The sequence below is a fragment of the Plutella xylostella genome, chromosome 7 (genome assembly GCF_932276165.1).
Source record: "Plutella xylostella chromosome 7, ilPluXylo3.1, whole genome shotgun sequence".
NCBI lineage: Eukaryota > Metazoa > Arthropoda > Insecta > Lepidoptera > Plutellidae > Plutella > Plutella xylostella.
Window position 1 is genome coordinate 4747325 of NC_063987.1, and position 23611 is coordinate 4770935.

A 23611-nucleotide genomic window follows, 5' to 3' on the forward strand; every position below is an offset into this window, starting at 1 on the left:
GGTAGTGGGTCATAGGGAGAGATAGCGTGGAGCGTGTGTGGAGGCGGCCGCGGCGGCGGCGGCGTCTGCGCGCGCAGTCTCCATCCACCGCTGCAGGCGGCCGAGCGCGCGGTATCGACGTAACACACCGCCCCGCGCAAACATTGCCCACCAAAATATTCAGTGAAAACAGTGACCGGCCCAACAAGGATTCTCAGCTGACTACAGCATCAGCCACACCGGAAAACCATTCACCAGTGAGTTGATACTGATTCTGTTTGTGAATTTTCAGGGCTGATGTAAAACATCGATATAACTTAAGGACTTATCTACTTTGGTGCCTTCCTATTATAGCGAATGCCGATTATGAAATATTTAAATTTTCTTAGTATGGATGAAATTTTCAGCGTCATTAATATAATTATGTATGGCAAGTAAAGGATGTCCATGCCCATGTCCACGCGGTGAGCTAACTTTATTCAAATCATGAAACATAACACAATGCTTTGAATTTTTCAGTATTAATCATGAGTTACCTTATATATACCTATACGTATACGTACATAAGTTTTATCAAAAAGTTATCTAGGTAACTTAGGTAGGTAAGTAATAGTTAAGTACTTAGGTATTAAGTAAGTATCTATATTTTTTGTAAATCTGGATAACTGAAAATTGTTAGAAACATTAGCTTCTTCCGCAAGAATAAAAATTTTCAGTTCTTTTTGGAAAGCTCCTTTCAAGTACTTACTTACATAGTTATTATTAGTTTTAACTACATTATTGTTAGTGAAAATTCCCATTTTCTTTATAAATAGAGTTAAAAAATAAAGCTCCTTTACTTACCTAACTGTAGGTGATGTAGGTACTTACCTACTTAATTTCAGCTCGATCAATCCGAAGGTCAGCCAGCCCTTTCGTTTTATTTTAATGTAAGGGTTAAAATATTATATTAGGTAATTATACTAGTTACTAGTAAGTACATTGACAAATAGACAATATAATGTTGAAGTAACCACTACTTTATAGGTAATACCATACCACAAACGTACCTACATAAGTTTTTATTAACAAACCTTCAGCAAAGTACTTTTTTTTTGTGTAAACTACTGCGTTTTATCGTTATCACGACGCATAAGATAACCTACACCTAGTTAGTACTATGCTGTAATCAAAGGTACTAACTAGGTAGGTAAAAGCACCTAGGTTCCGCACGAATTGAGTTTAATATACTATACAAGTATACATAGGTAGTATAAGTCGTGTTACAGAAATTAATGGATGCTTAATTAAACCTGCCATACCATGTATCGTCTAGTGACTATAAAGTGAGGTCTAAGTGTAATTAAGTATAAGTAGTTATAATCTTATGGCATATTTTCCATCCAAATTAAAAAAAAAAAAACACGCACTCACGCCTTGTACTAATGTACTCCCTTGCGGGGTAGGCAGAGGTGCATTACGCGAATCGAACCCGGGACCATCGGCTCAGTAGTCAGGTCACTAACCACTACGCCATTCGGCCATCAAAATTTTAAATTACTTACTAACTAAGTATAAGTACTATCTCTAGTTTTTTTTAGTGTTAGTTAAGAACTTAGGTACTATAGTTAAGTTACGCTTTACCGAGACAGGTTTTGTTTGAGGGATAAGTACGTACCTAACTATAGACCACCTGAAGTTTTCATGTATCCGCAATTTTACTCTTAGTCATCTCAATAAACCGCGGCAGAATTATGCCTAGTTGCCTTCTCATTTAGGTAAGGTGCAGGTGGGTTATTCCGAAAGGTTTTTGGGTGAGTTGGATGCATGTTCGTATTTTGTCAATTTATGACTACTGGTTGGGTCATTTTGATTCATGTAAGGACGCTTTGTATACAGGGGCGTATTTACCCTAGGGCTAAAAGGGCTACAGCCCGGGGCGGCAGGCGGCGAAGGGCGGCCCAGGGGCGGCCGGTAGGCCGCCCTTGGACTTTAGGTTGAAGGATTAAAAAAGTACAGAACAATATTTTAGGACGTAAGCCTAGAACGGCCCTGAGACATCTTTGCAAATGTTGATTTCATGTCTTAAGAAATATGATAAGTATGAGCCGCCTTCGTTCTTTTCTGAACCGGTGGAATAGTTTAATTTTTTCCGCCTTGGTAGATATTTTTTTTATATAATCTCATTTATTTTATAAGCCATACATCCTAAGATTAAGTCGGCTTAAAAATTAACAAAAAATAACAATTCTTAAATAATTAACAAAAATAGTACTTAGTAGTTCAACTATGGGAGTAGAACTTAACCTACAGATTTATAATAATCTTGTCTTAAGGTTAGGGAGTAAATGATAAAACTAAGGAACCGGCCACTGTGCTCATGAGTGAGGCTTGAGCTGAGGATGCCGTGCACGAGGAAGAGGAGCTCCCCGGCCGTGCACTGAGTGTCGTGTAAGAAATCAAGTCGGGGTTGTTCGTTAATTTTACACTCGAGAACAAAGTGAACAAGATCCTCTTCCTTGTCACATAAAGTACAATTCGGACTGTCCCTTTTTTTCATGTTAAAACTAAATTTATTAAATGGCATATGAGATGTTCTGATTCTGAAACATAAAACCAACTCTTTTCTATTCATATTTGATGTGGAAAACCAAGGTGTGCGCGGAGGTTCGCTTACAATGGATCTGTACCAAATTCCCTTAGTTTTGGAACATTCATTGAAATATGTTTTAAATTCACTATGGTTGTTCTTTTTAATCAGTGGGAGATGATCCATAAAATGTGGTAGTATATTAAGCGGAATACCGTTTCGTAAAGCGTCTGACGACAGTGAGTCAGCCGTCTCGTTTCCCGCAATACCTACATGGGAAGGAACCCATTGTAAGCGAACTTCAGCCCCATTACGTATCAACCTTGCGATACATTTAATAACGAGGTAAGCTTCTTTTCTACCGATAATGTCGCCTTTTATACACCTTAACAAATGTTGAAGACTGCTCTTGGAGTCTGTAAAAATTACAATCTTATGATAATTTGTCGAACACATATAATTAACTGCTTCATTAATTGCTGCTAGTTCCACTCCCATAATAGGAATACAAAAGTTTTCAATACGAAACTTTGCCCCAAAATCGGCATCCTTATCGTAGAATGCGCAACTAGAACCGTCCGTTGTTTTAGACCCGTCGGTGAATATGTGAGAGAAATTTCTATACAACTGGTTAATAGCCTCTTCGCTACGTTGTTTAAGATCTCGTATTGATAATTTAGCTTTAGGTTCGTCAATAGTGTGAATTTTTGTCATAATAATTTGGTCCCAGGGAAGTGTTTTATCAAGGAAAGGAAGCTCGAATTGCGGCAGAATTTCGAATTTTGACATAGGCAGGTTAGAATATTTTCTGAAACTTTCCAATAACAATGGAAACTGATTATTACGCCAGTACTTTAGACCTACCTTTAACATATTATCTAAGCGTTCTAATTGTTTTGTAAGATAATCACATTGTCTTGCGGAAAGCTTCAGGAAATATTTATCACTAAGATATGCTCTTCTATATTTTAGATGCGGTATACACAGTTCACTCTCCATTGTGAAAATGGGAGTATCTTTTATGAATCCTCCGCAAAAACGAAGACATTGATTTTGAACCACATCTAACTTATTTAAGAGACGCGGGCTGGCATTACCATACATCGTACTTCCATAATCAAGTCTAGAGCGTACTAGAGCGATATATAGTCGTCTAAGCTGGACCGGGTGTACGCCCCATTTAGCTCCACTTAGCGCACTGAGAATATTGACGTAGGCTGTACATTTTTGAGCGATTTCCGTGATTTGCCTGGTCCAATTTAGACGACTATCTACCCAAATCCCCAAGAACTTGACACAATTGAGAACTTCTATGTGGATGTCATCCACTTTAACAATTATATCAGGAATCCTATATCTTCTTGTAAGTATGCATAATTTTGTTTTGGAGAGTGCCAACTCTAAACCAATTTTATCTAACATGGATTTAAAGATATTGAGGCTTGACTGGATCGTTTCAATACAAATATTAATATTTTCGTTGATACAATATAGGGCAAAATCATCCGCGTATTGAGATACCTTAACTGTTTTTACAAGGGTGTTGCATATTTTAATTGTGACGATGTTAAATAAGATTGGAGACATAGGGTCACCTTGAGCCAAACCCTGTCTGCATATTCTTTTAATTTCAGTACCATCACGAAGCCTATAAATCAACTCGCGTTCTTTAAGAAATTCCTTGATATATCTGCATAGTAAAGTATCGACACCTAATTCTATAAGCGATGAAATAAGAGGTTCTATTGCTACATTATTATAAGCATTACTTATGTCTCCATAGGCACACATAACGTATTGCCTGTTTATAAAAGCAGTCTCTGTGTCTACTATAAATCTGCTTAAATTATCTTGACAAGAAAGTCCGCGACGGAAACCTAGAGTACTGGGATTGAAGAGTTTATTTCTTTCAAAGTAATATTCTAAGCGACGTGTAATCATTAAATTAAAAGTTTTACATAGGCAGTTGATCATTGAGATAGGGCGATGTTTTAGGGTATTTGGATTTCTTTTGGGAATTGCTATAAGTTTGATCTTACGCCACTGATCCGGTACCTCACCTCCTTTGTATATATCATTAAATATTTGTAATAATAATTCCTTCGCATTATTTGGCAAATGGGTAATCATGGAATATGTAATGTTATCTACACCGGTCGAAGTATCCGTCCTTTTAAGAATCACGTTTAATTCTGACAAGGTGAAAGGTTGCAGAGAGTTGGGATCATGATAAGTAATCTGACCTGGATGTAAGGAGACACTGTCTGGTGCAAGTTCGGTTAAAAAAGGAATGGCTGCGCTCTCTTGTAAATATTCTTTAGGGCTACGGTATCCTTTAAGCCATCTGAGTTTCCTCCAAACCTCACGCACTGACATATTAGAATCGATACTGTCACAAAAGCTCCGCCAAGCGTTTCCCTTCATCTGTTTTATTAATTTACGAGCAGCAATAATCTTTTCTTTGTATATCATATAATTTTCAACAGTGCGAGCTTTCCTAAAATATTTTAAAGCTAGCCTTCTCTCTGCAACTGCTTTGGACAGTTCAGGATTCCACCAAGGTTTCGGCCTGAATTTGTTAGGATTAGGACTATACTTAACAAACGGGATATTTATATTAGCACTATCTTCAATTACATGTAAGAGTTGATTGTAGTTACTTTGTAAATCGGCTACTAATTCTAGATCCTCACATGCTGATTGGATATGTTGTGTATAGTCGACCCAGTTTGCTTTTTTTATATTTCTTCTGAGTTCGGGATTGTTTGGAGTTGTGTCTAACGTTTTCATGGAGATTATAAGATGATCGCTACCCAAAGATTCGTTACTCACATTCCAGTCAAAATCCAGTGCAAGATCAGCACTACAAAAAGAGATATCAGGTGAAGTACAAATTATACGATCATTGACTTTAACGCAACGGGTAAAGTCTCCATTGTTAAGAAAAACGTAATTATGTTTGAAACTTGCGTCTGAAAGGAGTCTACCCCGAGTGTCGGTTGCATATGACCAAGCCGTATGGTGAGCATTAAAATCTCCTAATATTAAAGTTTTTTCTGAAAAATGACTAAAAAGCTCATCATAATCTTCTGTACCTGTATGAATATTTGAAGGAGAATATACGCCGATTATATGTTGTAGTTTACTACTGTTAAGGATTTCAACACATATGGTATCAATATTATTGTAAATAGAAGGACAAGTTTTAAGTGAACAACCAATAGATTGGTGGACTAGAATAGCCAAGCCTCCATATCCATCTGTTCGGTCATTTCTGAAAACAGAGTAGCCCGTCACATTTATATGTTTGTCATCATTTAACCAAGTTTCAGAGAGAATGCATATATGTACCTTTTCCTTTTGTAAATAAGAATCTAAATCACTTAATTTTAGAAGCAAACTTTGACAGTTCCACTGAATGATGTTGAGTTTAAAATTTATCTTATTATTAGCCATTAGTTACTTAATTTATCTTAAATAGAAACAGGTACTTACTACGTATTTTATACATGAAAAGGTGATTAGAAATATTTGTACCTATACTTTAAATTTAAACAGTAGGATTGACAGAAGCTTGTTCAGTACACTTTACCTTTGCCTTTCTAGTTATAATTTTAAGTTTACTTACAATACGGGACAGTCTATTCTTCACGCTACGGTATGAGATGTTGGGTATCAAGTCAGTTAACAATTCAATTAAGGTATCAATCTCTTCAGTGTACCTAAACGTGATGTCTTTAATATTTTTTACCCCGTATGTATCTTCTAGGTATTCTTTGACTTCTTTTCCTGAGAGAGGGTAATTTTTAGATGAAGTTGCGATAAAATCATCAATTTGGTCCCACTTAATCGAGTCCAAGTCACTATGGGGTGTTCTTTTAAGTTTTTTCCCACTTGCGGTTTTGTAAACCTCGTCTGAACTGGAAAGGGAAACGTTGTCTAAGTCATCGCCACTGTTGTCGATAGATAATGCAGTCTCTTCGTTTATAATTTCAGACTCCATACATTATTTCGTGGTAGAAGATTCCGTCGGTGGGTGCGGCCGTTTAGGGATAAGAGTGTCCGTATTCTGAGTCTCCATGTTGTTTCTACTACTAGCTTCATTGTTTTCTGGGCATTTCGACGCTACGTGGCCATCATTTTTGCAGATAAAACAGGTCATAGTATCTGACGAGAAATATATCCAGTATGTTGTCTCATCAAAGTCTATCGATACCTTTTCAGGGAGACGATTGAAATCTTCGGGTGTTACATAAAGTTGTCGTCGGAAACTTAAGATATGATTGTAACCGTTTTCGTTAATACCAGCGCGAAGGAAAGAGATAGGTAACATTGGCGTGATTTGCATTTCTTGAAGTCGCTTTTCTATTTCACTGTGTGGAATTATTGGGCATACGTTAGAAATAATTATTCGTTTATTTCTGTTTATGAGCGGTCGGATAGGCAATCTTTGATTTTGTATGGTAATGAATTGCTTATTTTCCACGATATCATCAGCAACAGACTTCGAAGATAAATAAACGCACACCCTGTTGTTTGATATTCTTGACAAGAATCGAATCTGGGAAGGGTCAACTATCTTTCCAAGGGCTTGCGCATAATCCTTAATCTGAACATTTTCTAATGAATCCAGGATGACAGCCTGGTCTTTCTTTGGGAACATTGTTGACTGAGTTACAGTAGCGTAACTAGGGTTTTTATTTAACGTTTGGGAGGACATAATTATTTGTTCCTGTAGTCAGAAACGGGTTCACTCACTAGTATCACTTAATTGTATACGAAAACAAAGTTCGATGCCATTATTCGCACAATGAGGGTAACTCGTAAAAAGTTGGAGAGCGCGCGAGCGACGACCGGTCACGGTGACTAATCAGCCCGAACTGCCTTGGTAGATATTTTCTTGAAGGAAATCTAAAGTATTTTTTTTCGATAACTCAGTCGCCCGCCCTGCACAAGTTTATTTCTAAACGTTCTAAAATGTACTCGTCTATCCAGAATTATTTTTTTCTTCGTAAGATATCATTATTTATGCAAATCTATCAACACAATGTTCCTATACATATGTAGGTCGGTAGGTACTCTACACTTCTTCTTCTTTCGTGTCAGTGAACATGCGAATTTTTTAATTTGTCCAGACCAAAACGAAGCAACTTTGATAGCATTCTGGTTGGCCTGGAGTAAGTCTTCCCGAGTGCAGGTGGAAGGGCACAGGGGGCGGAGAGTACATGCTCCATAGTCAGGGGGCGGTACCACAGTCGCATAGGTAGGTTGGTACCAACAGTATAGCCCCACTTGCAGAGATTGTCCTTGCAGCAGCCTACCTCTGTTCGCAACCGATTCAGAGTCTTCCAAATGTGCCAGGTGAGACTGATAACGGGAGCAAGTTTTTCCTCAAGAGGTAGGAAAGGATCCTGGGGCTGCTTTTCCTACCAGAGCCTTAGCCTTGCGTTTTGTGGGTTTTCATCAGTTAAGGACACCACACTATTTAGAAACGCTTTGCGGCTCTTAAGGCGGGAAGGTGCTTCAGTATGTGAGTAAAGTGTATGTCTGGAGTCGCATTCTTGTTTGCCTTTCTCAATGGAACATGCCAATTTTTGCCGTATGCTAGGGGGTGCTATCCCAGCCAGAGAGTAGACCTTGTAGAGCGGTGTCGGTTTGAGGCACCCCGTAACTATACGAACTGTGTCGTTAAGAGCAAAATCTACTTCTGTAGCATGCGCGGACCTTGCCCATATCATCAGCCAATAATCATCCACTGCTGGACATAGGCCTCTCCCTAGGAGCTCCACAACACTCGGTCCTCGGCCTTCCTCACCCATCCACTACCGGCTCTACCCGCCTAAGGTCTTCAGTCCAGCGGGCAGGAGAGCGTCCCACGCTGCGTTTGCCTGTTCGTGGTTTCCACTCGAGAACTCGTCTACCCCAACGGTTATCGGTTCTTCGGCAGATATGACTAGCCCACTACCACTTCAGCTTGCATATTTTGACAGTTATGTCGGTAACCTTAGTCCTCTGACGGATAACCTCATTTCTGATACGATCCATCAGAGAAACCCCAGACATAGCTCTCTCCATAGCACGCTGAGCGACTTTAAATCGGTGGACCAGTCCTACCGTCAGTGTCCACGTCTCTGCACCATACGTCATCACTGGCAGGACGCACTGGTTGAAGACTTTTGTCTTTTGGCTCTGAGGAATGGGAATCTTGCCCATATGGGGCGGGCAAATTCGGCTGAGAAGCAGAGTGCTAAGCTACTTGTTCGTAGAACTTGCGGAGAGGCGCCCCAGCTGGTAGAAGAAAGCCGTCGCAGAAGTTTGTTTCGGGAAGTGAATTTCTTCTTGGTGTTTTGGCAGTGGGTTTTGTACGTGAGGAATCTATACAGGGTCACTCCGAGGTATTTTGGTGACGAGAAGTGCTGGATTTTTTAAGTATGAAAGCCGGCCTTTGTTCTTTTTTGTACCGGTGGAATAGTCTATTTTTTTCCGCCTCTGTATTTTTTAAGGTAATCCAAAGAAAAAAAAATGCCTCACTCAGTCCCCAAAGTTTATTTCTAAACGTTCTAAAATGTACGTACTCTTCTATCCAAAAAATAATTTTTTTTGTTCGGTAGATATAATTATCTATGCAAATCTATCACCACAATGTTTTTATTCATATGTAGGTCGATAGGTATAGCAGAGCAGTCAGTGTATAGACACTGACTGCTCTTTTTATTTTTTATTTTTTTTTGATGGGGCGGAAAACTACAGGAGCCCAGGGCGCGCAATCTTTAAATACGCCCCTGTTTGTATACTTGAATATAGTACCTAAAACTCTGTTTAACAGACTTCTCTAAACACCCACGGAATTCGTAAATATTTTAATTTCAAAAGCTGATATTTTTTCCTTTGCACGAGGGTAATTCCGAATGAATGCGGGTTATTCCGAAAAACATTTAAAATAAGTCTTAGGTAGTTTAAGCTAAAGGAACATATGTATTTTTCGATCAGCTATAACCTCGCAAAAACTTATTTCGAAATATTGCCTAGAACTGCCCAGGAGTACTTATACACATTTATATGATATTTATAATTCGGAATTAACTACCCGATCCACATAATTTCATAGTAAAATGTTCCAACATTCGGAATTACCCTAGTTCGCTCATTCCGGAAAATACAAAAAAATTAAAGCTAGGTTTTTTAAACTCCGAACGTAGTGAACAAAAACGACAATCTTTTGGATGAAAAAACAATCATTTAAGTAACTTAACTGATTTCTTAATTACCGAAGTGCGGGTAACTCCGAAAATTCAAAAATCCGGAAATTTGCACTTTTTTACTAATTTTACGTTTTTACACGCACGCTCGGTCCTAGCGCCCTGAGTCAACCCAAGCGAGGTAGAAGATCAAGTTGCCATCAAGGTGAATGGTTACACGGTTCAAAGTATGGCTGTGTTTGGAAGAAATCGGAATTACCCGAAATTCGGCATTACCCACCTGCACCTTACTTACCTATTGTTTTATGTTTCAAAAGCATATTAATATTAGGTATAGTCTCCTACAGCCTTAATTTCATACCAAGAAAAAAAAGTGAACGATGAACTGGAAAATAAGACATTATTTTTCCTTTTTTTCCTTTGAGTACTTACCGGAAACCCTAATTATAATATATGTACTTAGGTACCTACCTACTACCATAGAGATAGTTACCAGAACGTTTCCTTCATATATAATACATTCCTATACTTAGGTAAATACATATATATACTTATAATAAAGATTGTAGATATGTACTTACAACATAAATGATAAATTACATATAGATACTCAGATAAGTATACTTAACCTATCTATAATGATCTTTATCATATATCCGCCCTTAACTAAAAATCATGACAGTAATCTCATCTACGTTATTTGCTTAATTTTATTGTTAAGTACCTATATATAAAATGAAAACTGTAGGTATCTCTCTAATTTATCATCATAATAGGCATAAGTATAGCATCAACCCGCCGCGCTCGGTAGCCGCTCACTATATATTCGTTAACCACGGCTGTCATCGTTAGATAAATGCATTTTGAATTCCAACACTACACATTACCCTGAACATGTAAAATAGTACCTACCTACTAGCAGCAGATATTCTATACATACACCTACAGTCATAAATTATCATAATTTTCTGAACAATACAGTAAGTATAGTTCACTTTGCGTAACTTTAGTTCGTTGTATGGTGTATGGTTGATAATCTGGATCATAATTTAACACTGCTGACTGCTCTGATTTGTGACATTATTGTGGTACCTATTGGGTTCAAATTCAAATCATTAAAGTTTAATTTAATTTGGTATCTTTTAAAACTAACGTTAATTTGTCAATGTTTTACAAAATTTGATGCCATTAATCAAAATAAATTAAATAATCCAACGACAAATCATAATAAGTACCTACCTATACCTACTTATACCTGTTACAAGTTTACAACGAATTTACAAATGCTATACTTATGTAGATTATAATTAATTTTATTACTTAGGTATATACCTAAGCCTACCATTAATAACTTCAATTTTAGCATGACGTGACAATAATATCGTATCAAATCATTGGGCGATTAAAAGTAAGTACCTAGATATCTATTAAGTACTTGCCTCTAACATTATCGCGAACGAAAGTCTAGCCTTCCGGTCCAAATGCCTGAGCCTGACTAATCGATATGACTGAATTTCACACCTACGAGTATGTATGATTAAACTACTAAAATTCAAATTATACTTAACATTCTTTTCAGTTTGAATGATTTCTAAATTGAAAAATAATAGCTAGTTATAACTGTATTTTTTTTCTCAACGTATTTTATAGGTTCGTACTTATATACCTATAGTTAGTTACCGAAATATAAAATTAAAAGTATTATAGTTACTGACATAATACTGGGCTTTTATTATAAACTTAAGTAAGTAACTATAGTTAGTTAATTTGCCAAGCTGTGGGTACCCACAGCTTCCTACGTTCACCCTTTATAATAAACTATGGGAATTCCGGGATAAAAAGTAGCCTATGTTCTTTCCCAGGGTCTAGAACTCTAGACCGTATGTATACCTTTCATTCAAATCCGTTCAGTAGTTTTGGCCTGAAAGAGTAACAGACAGACAGACACAGTTACTTTCGCATTTATAATATTAGTTAGTTAGGATAGATACTTACTTACTTCTATATAAAAATATAAGTAAATATTACAAGCAATACAACTGTTAAAAGGGAAGATAAGTAGGCACCTATCTAACTGAAACTAAATATGTCGTGTGTGTGTGTTATATTTATCTGCGATTTATCTACAAAATGCGCTACATTTGTGAGCGATTAACACGCGATATCTCCACATGTAGGTAGGTAAGTACTCTAGATACTTACCTCCTAGTCAGTACTTGTAAATATCTGCACCAGTATAACCATGAATAATGAATAAAATTTACAAAACAAATTTCTTTTTTTAGGATTTTTTACCTTAAGGTAGGTACCTACTAGGTACGTTAGCACTGTATTATTTTAAATGATATGAATTATGTTTATGAATGAGCAGCAGTCGACACTGTGGTATGGGTACGTAAATGTGCTAGATACTCATACAAATCTAATTTTGTAACGTCTGACAATGTGTTCTAATCAATTTTATCTGGATTAGTTTAGTTTTAATATGGCTATTTTACCCATAACTTTTCTTGTGCAAAATGATCAAAGTGCAAGGATAGTGTATAGCTACATAAGTTTTAAAAGTAAGTAGTTACTTATAAAATTCAAAGAAACTCAAAACCAGGATGCTTAACCAAACCTAAGTCGCCAAGCTAAAAGTCATAAAAGACGCATTGCGACGGAAAACGGTACAAAATTGGCGCCGGTGGTCTAATAAGTTGAGTCAAGTTCACTTCGCCGGAGTAGGCACTAGACTCGTGTCAGTGACTGAATAACAGCCATGAAGACACGGACGATTCATAATTAAATCAAAAACTATTTGTTATTCAGATAGCAAGTAGCGTTTACATGTTGTTACTAAAGCAGGTAAGCACTATCCCCAAGCACTATGCTAAACACTGATATAATGTTAATCGGATACCTACTTCAAAATATACACAACATTTATAATGTTATAGTAACTTATTGGTACTTATTTGTTTAGTTACGAGTTAAGCCTGAAAGATGGCGATAGGCCCGTATCCCAACAATATTGGCACCGACGAAAGTTCCAGTTGCAGTAGTGTATGATATGAGTAGTGAAAAATGCAACCAAACCACATTGAGGAAAGAAATCGCAATGAGGCGCTGGAGATGGATCGGCCATACAATGAGAAAACACGACTGTAACCATGCTCAAGTTGCTTTCGAGTGGCAGCCTGGTGGAAGAAGGAGACCAGGTAGACCCGTACAGAGCTGGAGAAGGTCCGTGGAGGCGGAAATGAAGAGGGCAGGTCTATCTTGGGCCCAAGTGAAGGAGGCGGCTCAAGATAGGGAAGCGTGGCAAAGAATGTCTGTAGCCCTAAGCTCCACAGGGGAGTAACAGGACTATAAGTAAGTTAGTGTATGATATTGTATGCTACCTAGTAAGTTGCCTTGCCTTTGCCTATTATACGGCTTGAGTTCTTCTGTTGTCGTAGTATGACATAGAAGGTAGGAGAAGAAGAATAGGTGCGTAGGTAAACAAGTACAGTGGGCTGCAAAGAAACGTGACACACTCTCAGTAGCAAATGTCACTCTAAGAGCGGTCAGGTTTCTATGCAGGCCACTGTACATAGCTAGTTGGTATGGTAGGCCACGCCACACACGTTTTTGGCATCTGCATTGTTCTCTTAAATGGTTATGGCATCAAACATGACTGTCTTCAGTTCTGCGTCTCGTCGTAGGTCATGTATGGCAGGTACGCTATTTGCTATTATTAGAACAAGCAGATTTTCCCGCGAGCTTCCCGTGTAGTTTTCCCGTGGGAGGATTCCGGGATAATCAGTAGCGTATGTTTAAATACATAGCAACCTTCATCAAAATTGTTCCAGCCACTTTCCCATGGAATGAAAATGTATATACATGAACCCATACTTAAATTATTTTAATATTACTTATATTAACATAGGGGAGACCGGGGACAAATGTAACAGTTTGTAGCTTTTGTCTGATTTCTCGTTATTAATAACATTTACGATAAAATAAATATAGTCACATAAAACTTTCGTATATAGTCTACAAATCGGCTGTCCAATTTTAAAACACAGTAACAGCCAAGAGACAAAATGTTCAGGAGAGCCAAAAAACGTTTTTGTCCCTTCATTTCAATGCCCTGGTCAAACTATGATACATATCTAAACGAATGTAAGCTTAAAAAAACCGGCAGAACCTAGGCTTTACATACAATACTATTTCATTTAAATATGACTAATATTGTTGCTGTAATGCACAAAAGAAAACACTAACTAGGTTTTAAATGGTTTTCTCACCCTAAAACCGCCCTCACTGACCATTTTATAACCTAGTAAGAGCCATTATTGTGTAATTTAAGACAAGTAAAGTATATTAAATTGCAATAATAACGTAATAATTTATATGTTTTTTTATTTTTTTATATGTTTTGGATCCTTCACATACTATAAATCAAATTTTGCAGCACTTTTACACGACCGCACTAAGTAATAGCTGAAATACCGGCATATTTTTAAGTTTTATCTAAATGAACCAAATCGCCATATTAAGAAGGCATGTCTGACACGAACATTATTTATGGCTGCCTTAAATTAGACAATATTTCCTAAATTTTGAGCTAAAATTAGTTTGCAATGTTTGAGTTTTTTTTGGTTTATGCAAAATAGGGCTAGTAGAAAGGTTCTGACGAGAAAGGTCTCTATGGCTTTTATAAAGAAGACAAAATTTCCTTATGTTCTACTTTTAATTCACCTCTCTAGGTCTCATTGGTTCAAAGATACAGGTTCTGAAATATCTGATATTTTTTCGAAAAAAGTGTTTGTAATAATGTATGCCATTTGTGACTTACTAAAATTAACGGGCAAAAATTGACCTTTGCTGACCATTTCAAAACCTAGTAAGCGCCATTGACAATTTTAAAACCTAGTAAGTCATTTTCACTTACTGTGTTTTAAAATGGTTGGTGGCTCTTACTGTGTTTTAAAATGGTTTTCGTGGCATTTTTGATTTCGCAGGGTGGAGTTACTAGGTTTTTAGAAATTTTATTTTCGTTTTCAAGCCGTTTTTTGATATTCTGACAATGCACGAATGTGCGGAATCACCTAAAATAATGTATAAATCAAAGACCCGTTTTTTTTTTTAAGTTGGCGCTTACTGTGTTTTGAAATTGGACAGCCGAAATATCCATTAATACTTTACTTAATGCATCTCGAATTTTAGCATTTCTAAAGCCTCAAAAAAAAAGGGAAATCGTTACTTTCGACCCCATGGTCAGGGAGAAAGTAACAAGGCATGGGTCGAAAGTAACAACCCATAAATTCTGCCCAATGTTATAAATACGATTCAAAAGAAAGAACAAAAAAAAATTATCAAATTATTTAGTTAAGAAAACTTCTTAAAAAACTATCAAAAACTAAAAAAAACTTATGAATTATTGACAAAACAAAAAAAAAACTTCTTAATATAAACTGTAAATGAGATCCATCATTTAAACTGACTAACTGAAAATAAGTTGTTTTATTTGTGCCATAATATGCAATATTATGACACAAATATCTAATCAAAACAATAAAAAAAAAAATTATAATGTGACATGGCAAACTTACGTAAGTAATTCGTTACTTTTGTCCTGCCGCGAGCTATTACTTTTGTACCCATCCCCATTATTAAAATATCAGGCATCTGTAGCTTGGGACGTTAAGGCTATTGGGGAAGTCCACAGAGTCTTTGTTACTTTCTACCCGCTGTTACTTTTGTCCCCGGTCTCCCCTACCTAATATTTGTAGGAATCGTCTACGGTAGGTGAATACTATAGGTAAGTACCCTAAGAATAACGATAGTCAGTCATTGGCCATGAAACTTTCATTCTTTGATTCTTTGCATCTGACTTTATGAAAATAAAACTAAAAAAAACGTTCCTCTACCTATGTTGTCTCTATGATGTTTATTTACACTGAAAGTGTTTTCCAGGTGCTTTTATTTTATAACTTTATTTAAATTAATAATCGATATTTATTCATGAAACATATAAGTACGACCTACCTGTTTTATATTTGGTACTACTTATATTAAAGATATTGTGGTTTCATGTGACATCCATTGCCACTGCGTTTATTGTTTATAATGTAAGTGAAGTATTCGCATTATTTATTATATCACGAATATCACGATAGCTGAAGTAATATCTAATTGTACCTACCTATTTAATTATGTATCTTTAATCTTCATTTGTACAATTTATCATAATATCAATCTAAGATAAGTCAGCACTTATCTACTGAAAACGTTCGAATGGTCTACAAATGATTAGTTAACTGTGAAGTTGTGAACACTTGAGTTCAATAAGTATAATATATATTCACATAGTATACTCTTATACCTCCATTAACCCAGTGATTATGAAAGGCAACTATGAAACGAATATACCTACCTGCCTACTTACGTAAGTGTGTTAGATACTTATACAAAATTACCTACAACGTCTTTAATTATTAACGCCTAAAATAATTTTCTTGCGTGAAATTTTATATAAAACTTTAACAACCCTTGCAAAGCCCTGCTAAAACAAGCCTAAAAACGGTTCAAAATATATAATCATCATCATCAGGCCCTGGGATCCCTAATCAGGTACATAGGGCTCGAACTCTGACTCTGACCCATCCTGTGCCACGCCTTCGACATCGTGCCAGCTCAAAATATATAGAACCCGTAATAATTATCTCAGCAATACTTTTTACACCCTCAGAACAAACTCTCTATCTCTTACTCCTCAGGCTCCCAGCGCGCGCACGATGCGCCTAGCGCCGTCCGGCGGGTAGCGTTGGCGCGCATGTGGGGGCGGGCGGCGCGCGCGCTGCGGCGGGCGGCGCTGCTGCTGCCGCTCGCGCTGTCGGCCCTGGCGCTGCTGCTGCTGACGCGCGGCCCGCCGGCGCCGCCGCCCACGCCCGCGCCGGTCGCCATGCAGTTGCAGGTGGGTTTATATCTTCTAACTAGCTGGTTCTGCGAGCTTCGCCTTAAAAAGAAACCCTTGTGAATACCAGGATAAAAAGTACGCCTATGTCTTAATCCAAGGTTCAGCTAACTCCATACCAGATTTCGTCAAAATTGGTTCAGCCGTTTTGAGGTGAAGAAGTAACAAACATACCTACACATATTCACACCCACAAACTTTCGCATAGCGTTTACAAACACAAAAGTTATACTACTTAACTGTTGTTACCGTGCTCGGCCGAACGTATACTTATCAGGAAAATGTGCACTCTTTTCATGAATTTTGGTCACTCTTTTCACGGTTGGCGGGGGAGTAGAGGATGTCGAAAATTTTTATAGAAAGCCGAAACAGTTCAAAACCTAAGTGCGGATATACCTACTTGCCTACGTCCGGAGTCTGAACGAAGAGTTCCATCCGGAACCTTCATCACAAGATTGGGCGGCAAATATATCAACAATTTCATATACTTGTTACACTTATTCACCTATGCATCCTATACAAGCAGCCCCATTATCTCTCTACAGGGCATACCAGCAGTCTCAGAGCCGCACTTCCAGGACAGCAATGACATCGAGGTGCCGGCCACAGAGGACGAGGTGTCCTCCCGCCCATGGTACATGGTGGGCGGGCGGGCGCGCCCCACCGCCCACGACCCGGACGCCAAGATGTTCCCGGAAGATGCTCCGGGAGAGGACAGGTTAGAGGCATATTCTTCTTCTTATTAATACTTTAAGTGCCTCTACACTACCGGATGTAAGATACCTATGGGGTTTTCTAAGCTCCTAGCTTATCTCTTAAGAACGGAAATTCGTGGCTGATAAAACTCTGCTTTCAGCCTGGCACAAGCTGTTACATTTACCCATGATAACAGTGATTTGAAAACAGCTTTGCTTCATATCGATAAAATTGATCATGTAGCAACAAAACTAGATAAGAGCACTATATTTAACTAACCTTGGCTACTTCAGGACCAGCCACCAGCCCCAATATTTACTTATAATTTATAATATCTAATCCGACACAAACATGTCAAACACAGCTGTATGCATAGGAAATCGATTTTTCTAACAAGTGTTCCGTCTCATACATAATCGACGTCATCATCATTAGTTACCCGAAGCCTTGAACAAACGCTCAGTGTAATTTACCAATAATTATTTTTATATTCAAAAATGTCATACACAACAACGAATGTTATGAATTACCCAACTACGGTATGCACTTGAGAATTTTTTGTTTATGCAACTCTAGTGATCTTCAATGACGCTGAATTCTTTTGTTGTTTTCAGGATCATCGATCAACTAATGTACACGCTTCCAGAAGATGAGAATGTGCCTGTAAAGACGATTCTCCTGGCGAACGGGTTTAGTCCTTGGGGCGTGCGTGGGGGGCGGCGGGAGTTCATCAAGAACAAGTGTCCAGTAGACCGCTGCTCCCTGACCGCCACGCGAACAGACCACGCCGACGCCATCTTGTTCAAAGACCATCATACAGCGCTCAATATTAAAAGGGACATCAAGCAAGTAAGTTACTTTCCGCTTAACCTTGAAGGATATGCTGATCTGAAATTTATGCCTTAAAAGCTGATACGTAGGTACTACCTACCTACCTTCTACGTTTCTACGTCATTGGTCCTTCGAGACATATGGTATAAATTAAAATTATTTGGCTATGGTCATGGTCATACATACTTCGGGTATACTTACCCTCTCAATGGTAATAAGCAAACTGTGTCAACAAACTGACTGAAACGTTTATACTATTACAATGGCTTGAACTTTGAGGCCCAATAATGACACCAAAACCTACAAACTTCAACCCATTTCAGCTCTGGATCCTATACTACCTGGAGTGCCCATACCACACGCCGCCTCTGGGCCTGACTGCGTATGACGTGTTCAACTACACGGCGACCTACAGGCGAGACTCGGACATCGTGGCCCCCTACGAGCGGTGGGTCTACCACAACCCCAAGATCACGGAGAAGGTGCTCGATAGGAATTATGCAGCTAACAAGACTAAGAAGGTAAATCTGCAACTCTTCATTCATCTTCATACTGTGTTGGTGATAAATACAAGAGGTAGACAAGTGCTTGTAATTGAAGCTGGACTGGCTGACCAATGTGATTAGCGTCATTCACTGACTGCCCATTACTCGAAGAGGCTCCTTCCAAGCAAACCGTTTACTATTTTGAGGCAACGTATTTTCGGACTCATCTCTTAGAAAATCTTCTCATAAAACCTAGAGGTCGATGATTAAGGTCCCTGAAAAGTCTTTCTTTCCATTGACGTTCAAATTTCCGTACGAACGCTAATGACGACTAATTTTATTTCTCCACTTTTCAGGTAGCGTGGTTCGTGTCCAACTGTCACGCCAGCAACCGGCGCCTTCAATACGCTCGCAAGTTGTCCAAACACATCCAAGTGGACATTTATGGAGCATGCGGCGCCCACCACTGTCCGAAGTCAGACCCCAACTGCCTTGAGATGTTGGATCGAGAGTACAAGTTCTACTTGGCCTTCGAGAACTCGAATTGCAGGGACTATGTGACGGAGAAGTTCTTTGTGAATGGGCTCAAGTGAGTTTATTTAATGTTACCTACAATGTGTAGCGTTGTTTGGTGCGTTATCAGGATAATTACCTCCAAAAGGGCACAGAGAAATGTGTGCGTGGATCGTTTCGTTAGAATAACGCGGACTCTTTTCATCTCACCTCTGCTCTGACTGTTCTATAAAAGTAAGGTCGTGCGTGAGCGAGTGCATATAAGCAGATTTCTTATTATTTCGTTAGCCTGCTCCATCTCTCCAGCTCCTAACAAACATCAATATGTTCCTCGCCTAAATACTATCTAAACTTCACACTCATCACCAAAAATCGTCACATTCCAGACATAGCGTGCTGCCCATAGTGATGGGCGCCCGTCCGTCGGAGTACGCGGCGGTGGCGCCCCCCAACTCGTACATCCACGTGGAAGAGTTCGCCAGTCCCAAGGAGCTGGCCGCGTATCTGCACCGGCTCGACCAGGACGACACGCTGTATAACTCGTATTTTAAGTGGAAGGTGTGTTCAAAATGACACGTAGTGACTTTAGTCTTGAAGCATCCACTTCTAAACATATAGACGTCTCTCAAGAATCGCCTCTCTCATGCAGCTGTTCACGGCCTTCCTCACCCAGCCTCTAACGGCTACTTGAATTAGGTAGTCTATCCAGCGGGCTGGAGGGCCGCCTACGATACGATTGCCAGTTCGTAGTCTTCACTGGAGAGAACCATAATGGCTCGCACTGTCAAGAAGTTATGACAAGCTTTGAAATTCTACACATCCTAACTTTACAAGCCCAAATTTCACATTGTTTTAAATACTTTCAACTTACTAAAGTAACTAGATATAACTAACATAACACCCTACAATTCCAGGACACGGGCGAGTTTATAAACACGTACTTCTTCTGCCGCGTGTGCGCGATGGTGCACGCCAGCGAGCGGCGGCTGCGGCGCGCGCACTACACTGACGTGCAGGCGTGGTGGCGCGAGGCCGCCTGCACCCGGCAGGACTGGCGCGCCGAGGGGAAGCCCCCGGCTGATAACGACTACCGGGTCAGGGATTAAACGGAATGGTTTTAGGTAGAGCTCGTAATTTCATTCGCTGATAGCCAAGGTGTTTTGAGGACTGATTTGGACGAATAAAGTGATTGATTTCAACGCGGAAATCAATCACTTCGTTCGTTTGTAAGTAAATGTGAGTTCGTGATACCCCTGCAGTCCATTAGCGGCGGCCGATCTAACTTTGGTTAGTAAATAGCCCGAATTTTAGAATTGGAATAAAAAATATAAAACGGTGCACAAGTATTGCACAAAAAAAGACTGACATGATTTTAGTTGTGGCGCCCAACGTGGGCTGGACAGTACAACGAATGAACGCTAGGCACAGTTCATTCTATAACAAAGATTTATGCACAATGCCAAGCACATGAAATTGTCGGTTAGTAAAATATTAAAATTGTAGAAAAGATTTTTAGGAATACATTTGAAACATTAGCAGGTCCATTTAAAGCATTTAGCTAAGTTATGTTTACCTATTGAGCGTTATGTTAGCAGAATTTGTGATTTAATTTTAATGTTACCATGTTATGTTTGTTGACGTTTAGTATTGAAATAGTTATAAGTTTTAAATGTGTAAGACCAAATGAGTTAGCAGCATTTCCAACCAGTGCCTGATCTGTGTAGGAATAGGGTTGTTCATTGTTCAAACTACCGAGAGAGGGGCTATTAAGTCTAGTCATGCATGACGTCCGAAATAGTTACGGGGCTCCTAAACGGACAATATTTTTCTACAATAAGGTGGCTTCAACTGGCAACATGTAATCATGTAAACCAAAAAATATTTGTTTAGCAGCCCCTTTAGAATAATATGTATAGTTGTGTCCACAGTAGCCTGCCTGTTGATACAGTTTAGTTTGGTGATGTGAAGTCGATGTTACGATATGCTATATTTTTTGTTTGTATGTATTGTAATGTACTTAACTAAATATACGAAAAAGCCTCAAGAAACATAGCTACCTACATCTATAAATGCTAGTATTTCCGTGTTTTTGGAATATCATTATTGATCATTTTAGTCAACCTAGCTATAAGTACCATAGCAGATACTAGAGTAAACTTATAGTTACTAATGGGTATTATTTAACAACTAAACAGTGTCAGTGGCTAGTGGATTGTTATTTGTACCATAATAACAAAAATATTAATATCATTCCTATAAATAGTACAAGGTACAATAGAATGTTGATTATGATATGAGTGTAAAGCACAATATAGGTACTTTTGTACTATTTTTGTTGATTTTGGTGCCTTTATGAAAGTATTGTTTATATTTGTATACTTAATTAATTTAATATTATGACCTTAATTTTTTTTCTTAAACTTGCTTTAGAAACAATATTTAAATGTATTTTTGTATGTATACCATGCTATCTTTTAGAATTTATTTATATTTTGACTGCACTTATTTTTAGTTTTGTTACACATTTGTATTTTTTTTATATTATGGCATTTGTTATAATCATTTTATAACGATAATATATTATTATAAGATAGGCTAAACAAATCATTTTTCTGTGCTCTAAATTCTTTTTCTGATCATTTTGTTAGCTAAAATCAAAACCAAAGATATACTTACCAAAGTTAAGGCAACATAATAGTTTCTCTATTGCAACAAAATACTAATCATTACAATCAATATATAATATAAAACTGTAAAGCTTTCATTATTCTCACAGAAAAAACCAACATTCTTAAATGACAACATAAATACAATGGAACATAAAAGAGTAGAGAATAATTGAGGGCGTTGCAATCTAAGAAAGTGGCCACACTATTATAGTATAGAAAACGGACAAAAGTATCACGATACTTTAGCAGAAAAAATCAAAACGAGAAATGTTTCAAATATTTACTAATTATAAAATGCGACTTTTTGGGGAGGTTTATGTTAAGAGAAGAAATTAGTAGGGGAGAGGGGGGCAGTCTTGAATGAATTTCATTAAATCAAATCAACTGTAACTTTTATTTCATTGTGTATTTCATAATGTTTTTTTGCACTGAAACATGTGTTGGTTATCCCATTATGTAATTACTATAGGAGAAAAGTGATAGTATCACACATCGATATTTTATTACAGTTTTTTCTTGCTCAGGAAAAAGTTCAAATGTGCCCCGGCAATTCTTCTAAAACTGTGTTTACCGATTTTCCTGCAACAAATTATTTAATTGGTCAGAAAAGCAGTGACTTGCAAATTATTATGTCTGGAGAATTTATACCGACTCTTACACTGAGTTGCAGAAAGGATCTTTAAGTTAATGTCGGCATTAAATGTATTGTTGCCTTGCTTTGACAGTATACGGACAGAAAGAGACAGACATAGATTTAATGTCCACATTAGCTTAAAGTCCCTTGCTGCAACTCGGCATTACATATTCTTACACATATTTTTACAATAGGTACTCTACACGGAGAGACCGACACACATAGACACCTACAGCTGTAAAACTTATCGATACCCTTTTTGAGTCGGGGGTTAGTAAAAAAGTATCTAGACCTGATGTTTTGACAACATTAGCATCCAGACCCTGATGTCATGTAACGTTTGACACTAGTATTTTCTAACCTCTATAAGAATAACAAATACACATTGAAAGGCATTCTATTACATCAAAATAGTACTTTTTTACAAGAAATATAAGCAATGTATGTTAATGGTTAGAAATTAAGTACCTACTCACCAGTATAAAACGCTGCTCTTTCATAAACATCGTATATATTGACTAATACTTCTCCAGCCTCATTCTCCGCCAAACATCGTAGGTAAACGCTGTAAATCATCTGTCTAGCTTCGCTGCGAATGGTTTTATTCATTTTCACTTCGTGAACAAACTCAACAATCCACAAAACTCCAAAATTAAGCAAAATTCGATTTGTTTATACAGGAACAGGGCGAGTTTGACATTCAAACCATAGAAACAGACCACAAATCACAAGTTTTTTTTTATTGCCAGTTTTAAATCTGTTTAGTTCCAAAAACATTAATCTCTACTCTTTTGTGTTCAGCTGTAGATAATAAATTATTTACTGTATTATATGTATAAAATTTATTAAAAGCATTTAAATGTACTTAAACCCTATTCCATTCCAAAATTGTATTGTTTAGGAAATTATTATTGTTTAATGACAATATATTTTTAGCATAATAAAATGGATAGATTTTTTATTTTATCATTTTATAATACCATTAAAGATGTTTGGGGACATGTACTGGATACATGGAGGGAGCTTTGCAATTTTGTTATGTTACTTTAGTGATTCAATCACCTCACTGTTCAAATAAATAAATGAAAAAACA

The 23611-nt window shown here is 37.7% G+C and overlaps 1 protein-coding gene across 2 annotated transcripts; it reads left to right on the top strand.

Annotated features, from left to right (window-relative positions):
- The first annotated feature begins 64 nt into the window (after positions 1–64).
- On the top strand, positions 65–20563 carry LOC105397575 (glycoprotein 3-alpha-L-fucosyltransferase A). 2 transcript variants are annotated; one of them, XM_038106706.2, is made up of 8 exons: positions 65–236; positions 16494–16690; positions 17236–17408; positions 18001–18235; positions 18541–18738; positions 19059–19291; positions 19602–19773; positions 20130–20563. In XM_038106706.2, the coding sequence occupies exons 2-8, from the start codon at positions 16550–16552 to the stop codon at positions 20319–20321; spliced, it is 1344 nt and encodes a 447-aa protein (XP_037962634.2). In that variant the 5' UTR covers positions 65–236; positions 16494–16549; the 3' UTR covers positions 20322–20563. The 2 variants fall into 2 exon arrangements, with proteins under 2 accessions (XP_037962634.2, XP_037962633.2); XM_038106705.2 differs by lacking the exon at positions 65–236 and adding an exon at positions 16014–16162.
- The last annotated feature ends 3048 nt before the right edge of the window (positions 20564–23611 follow it).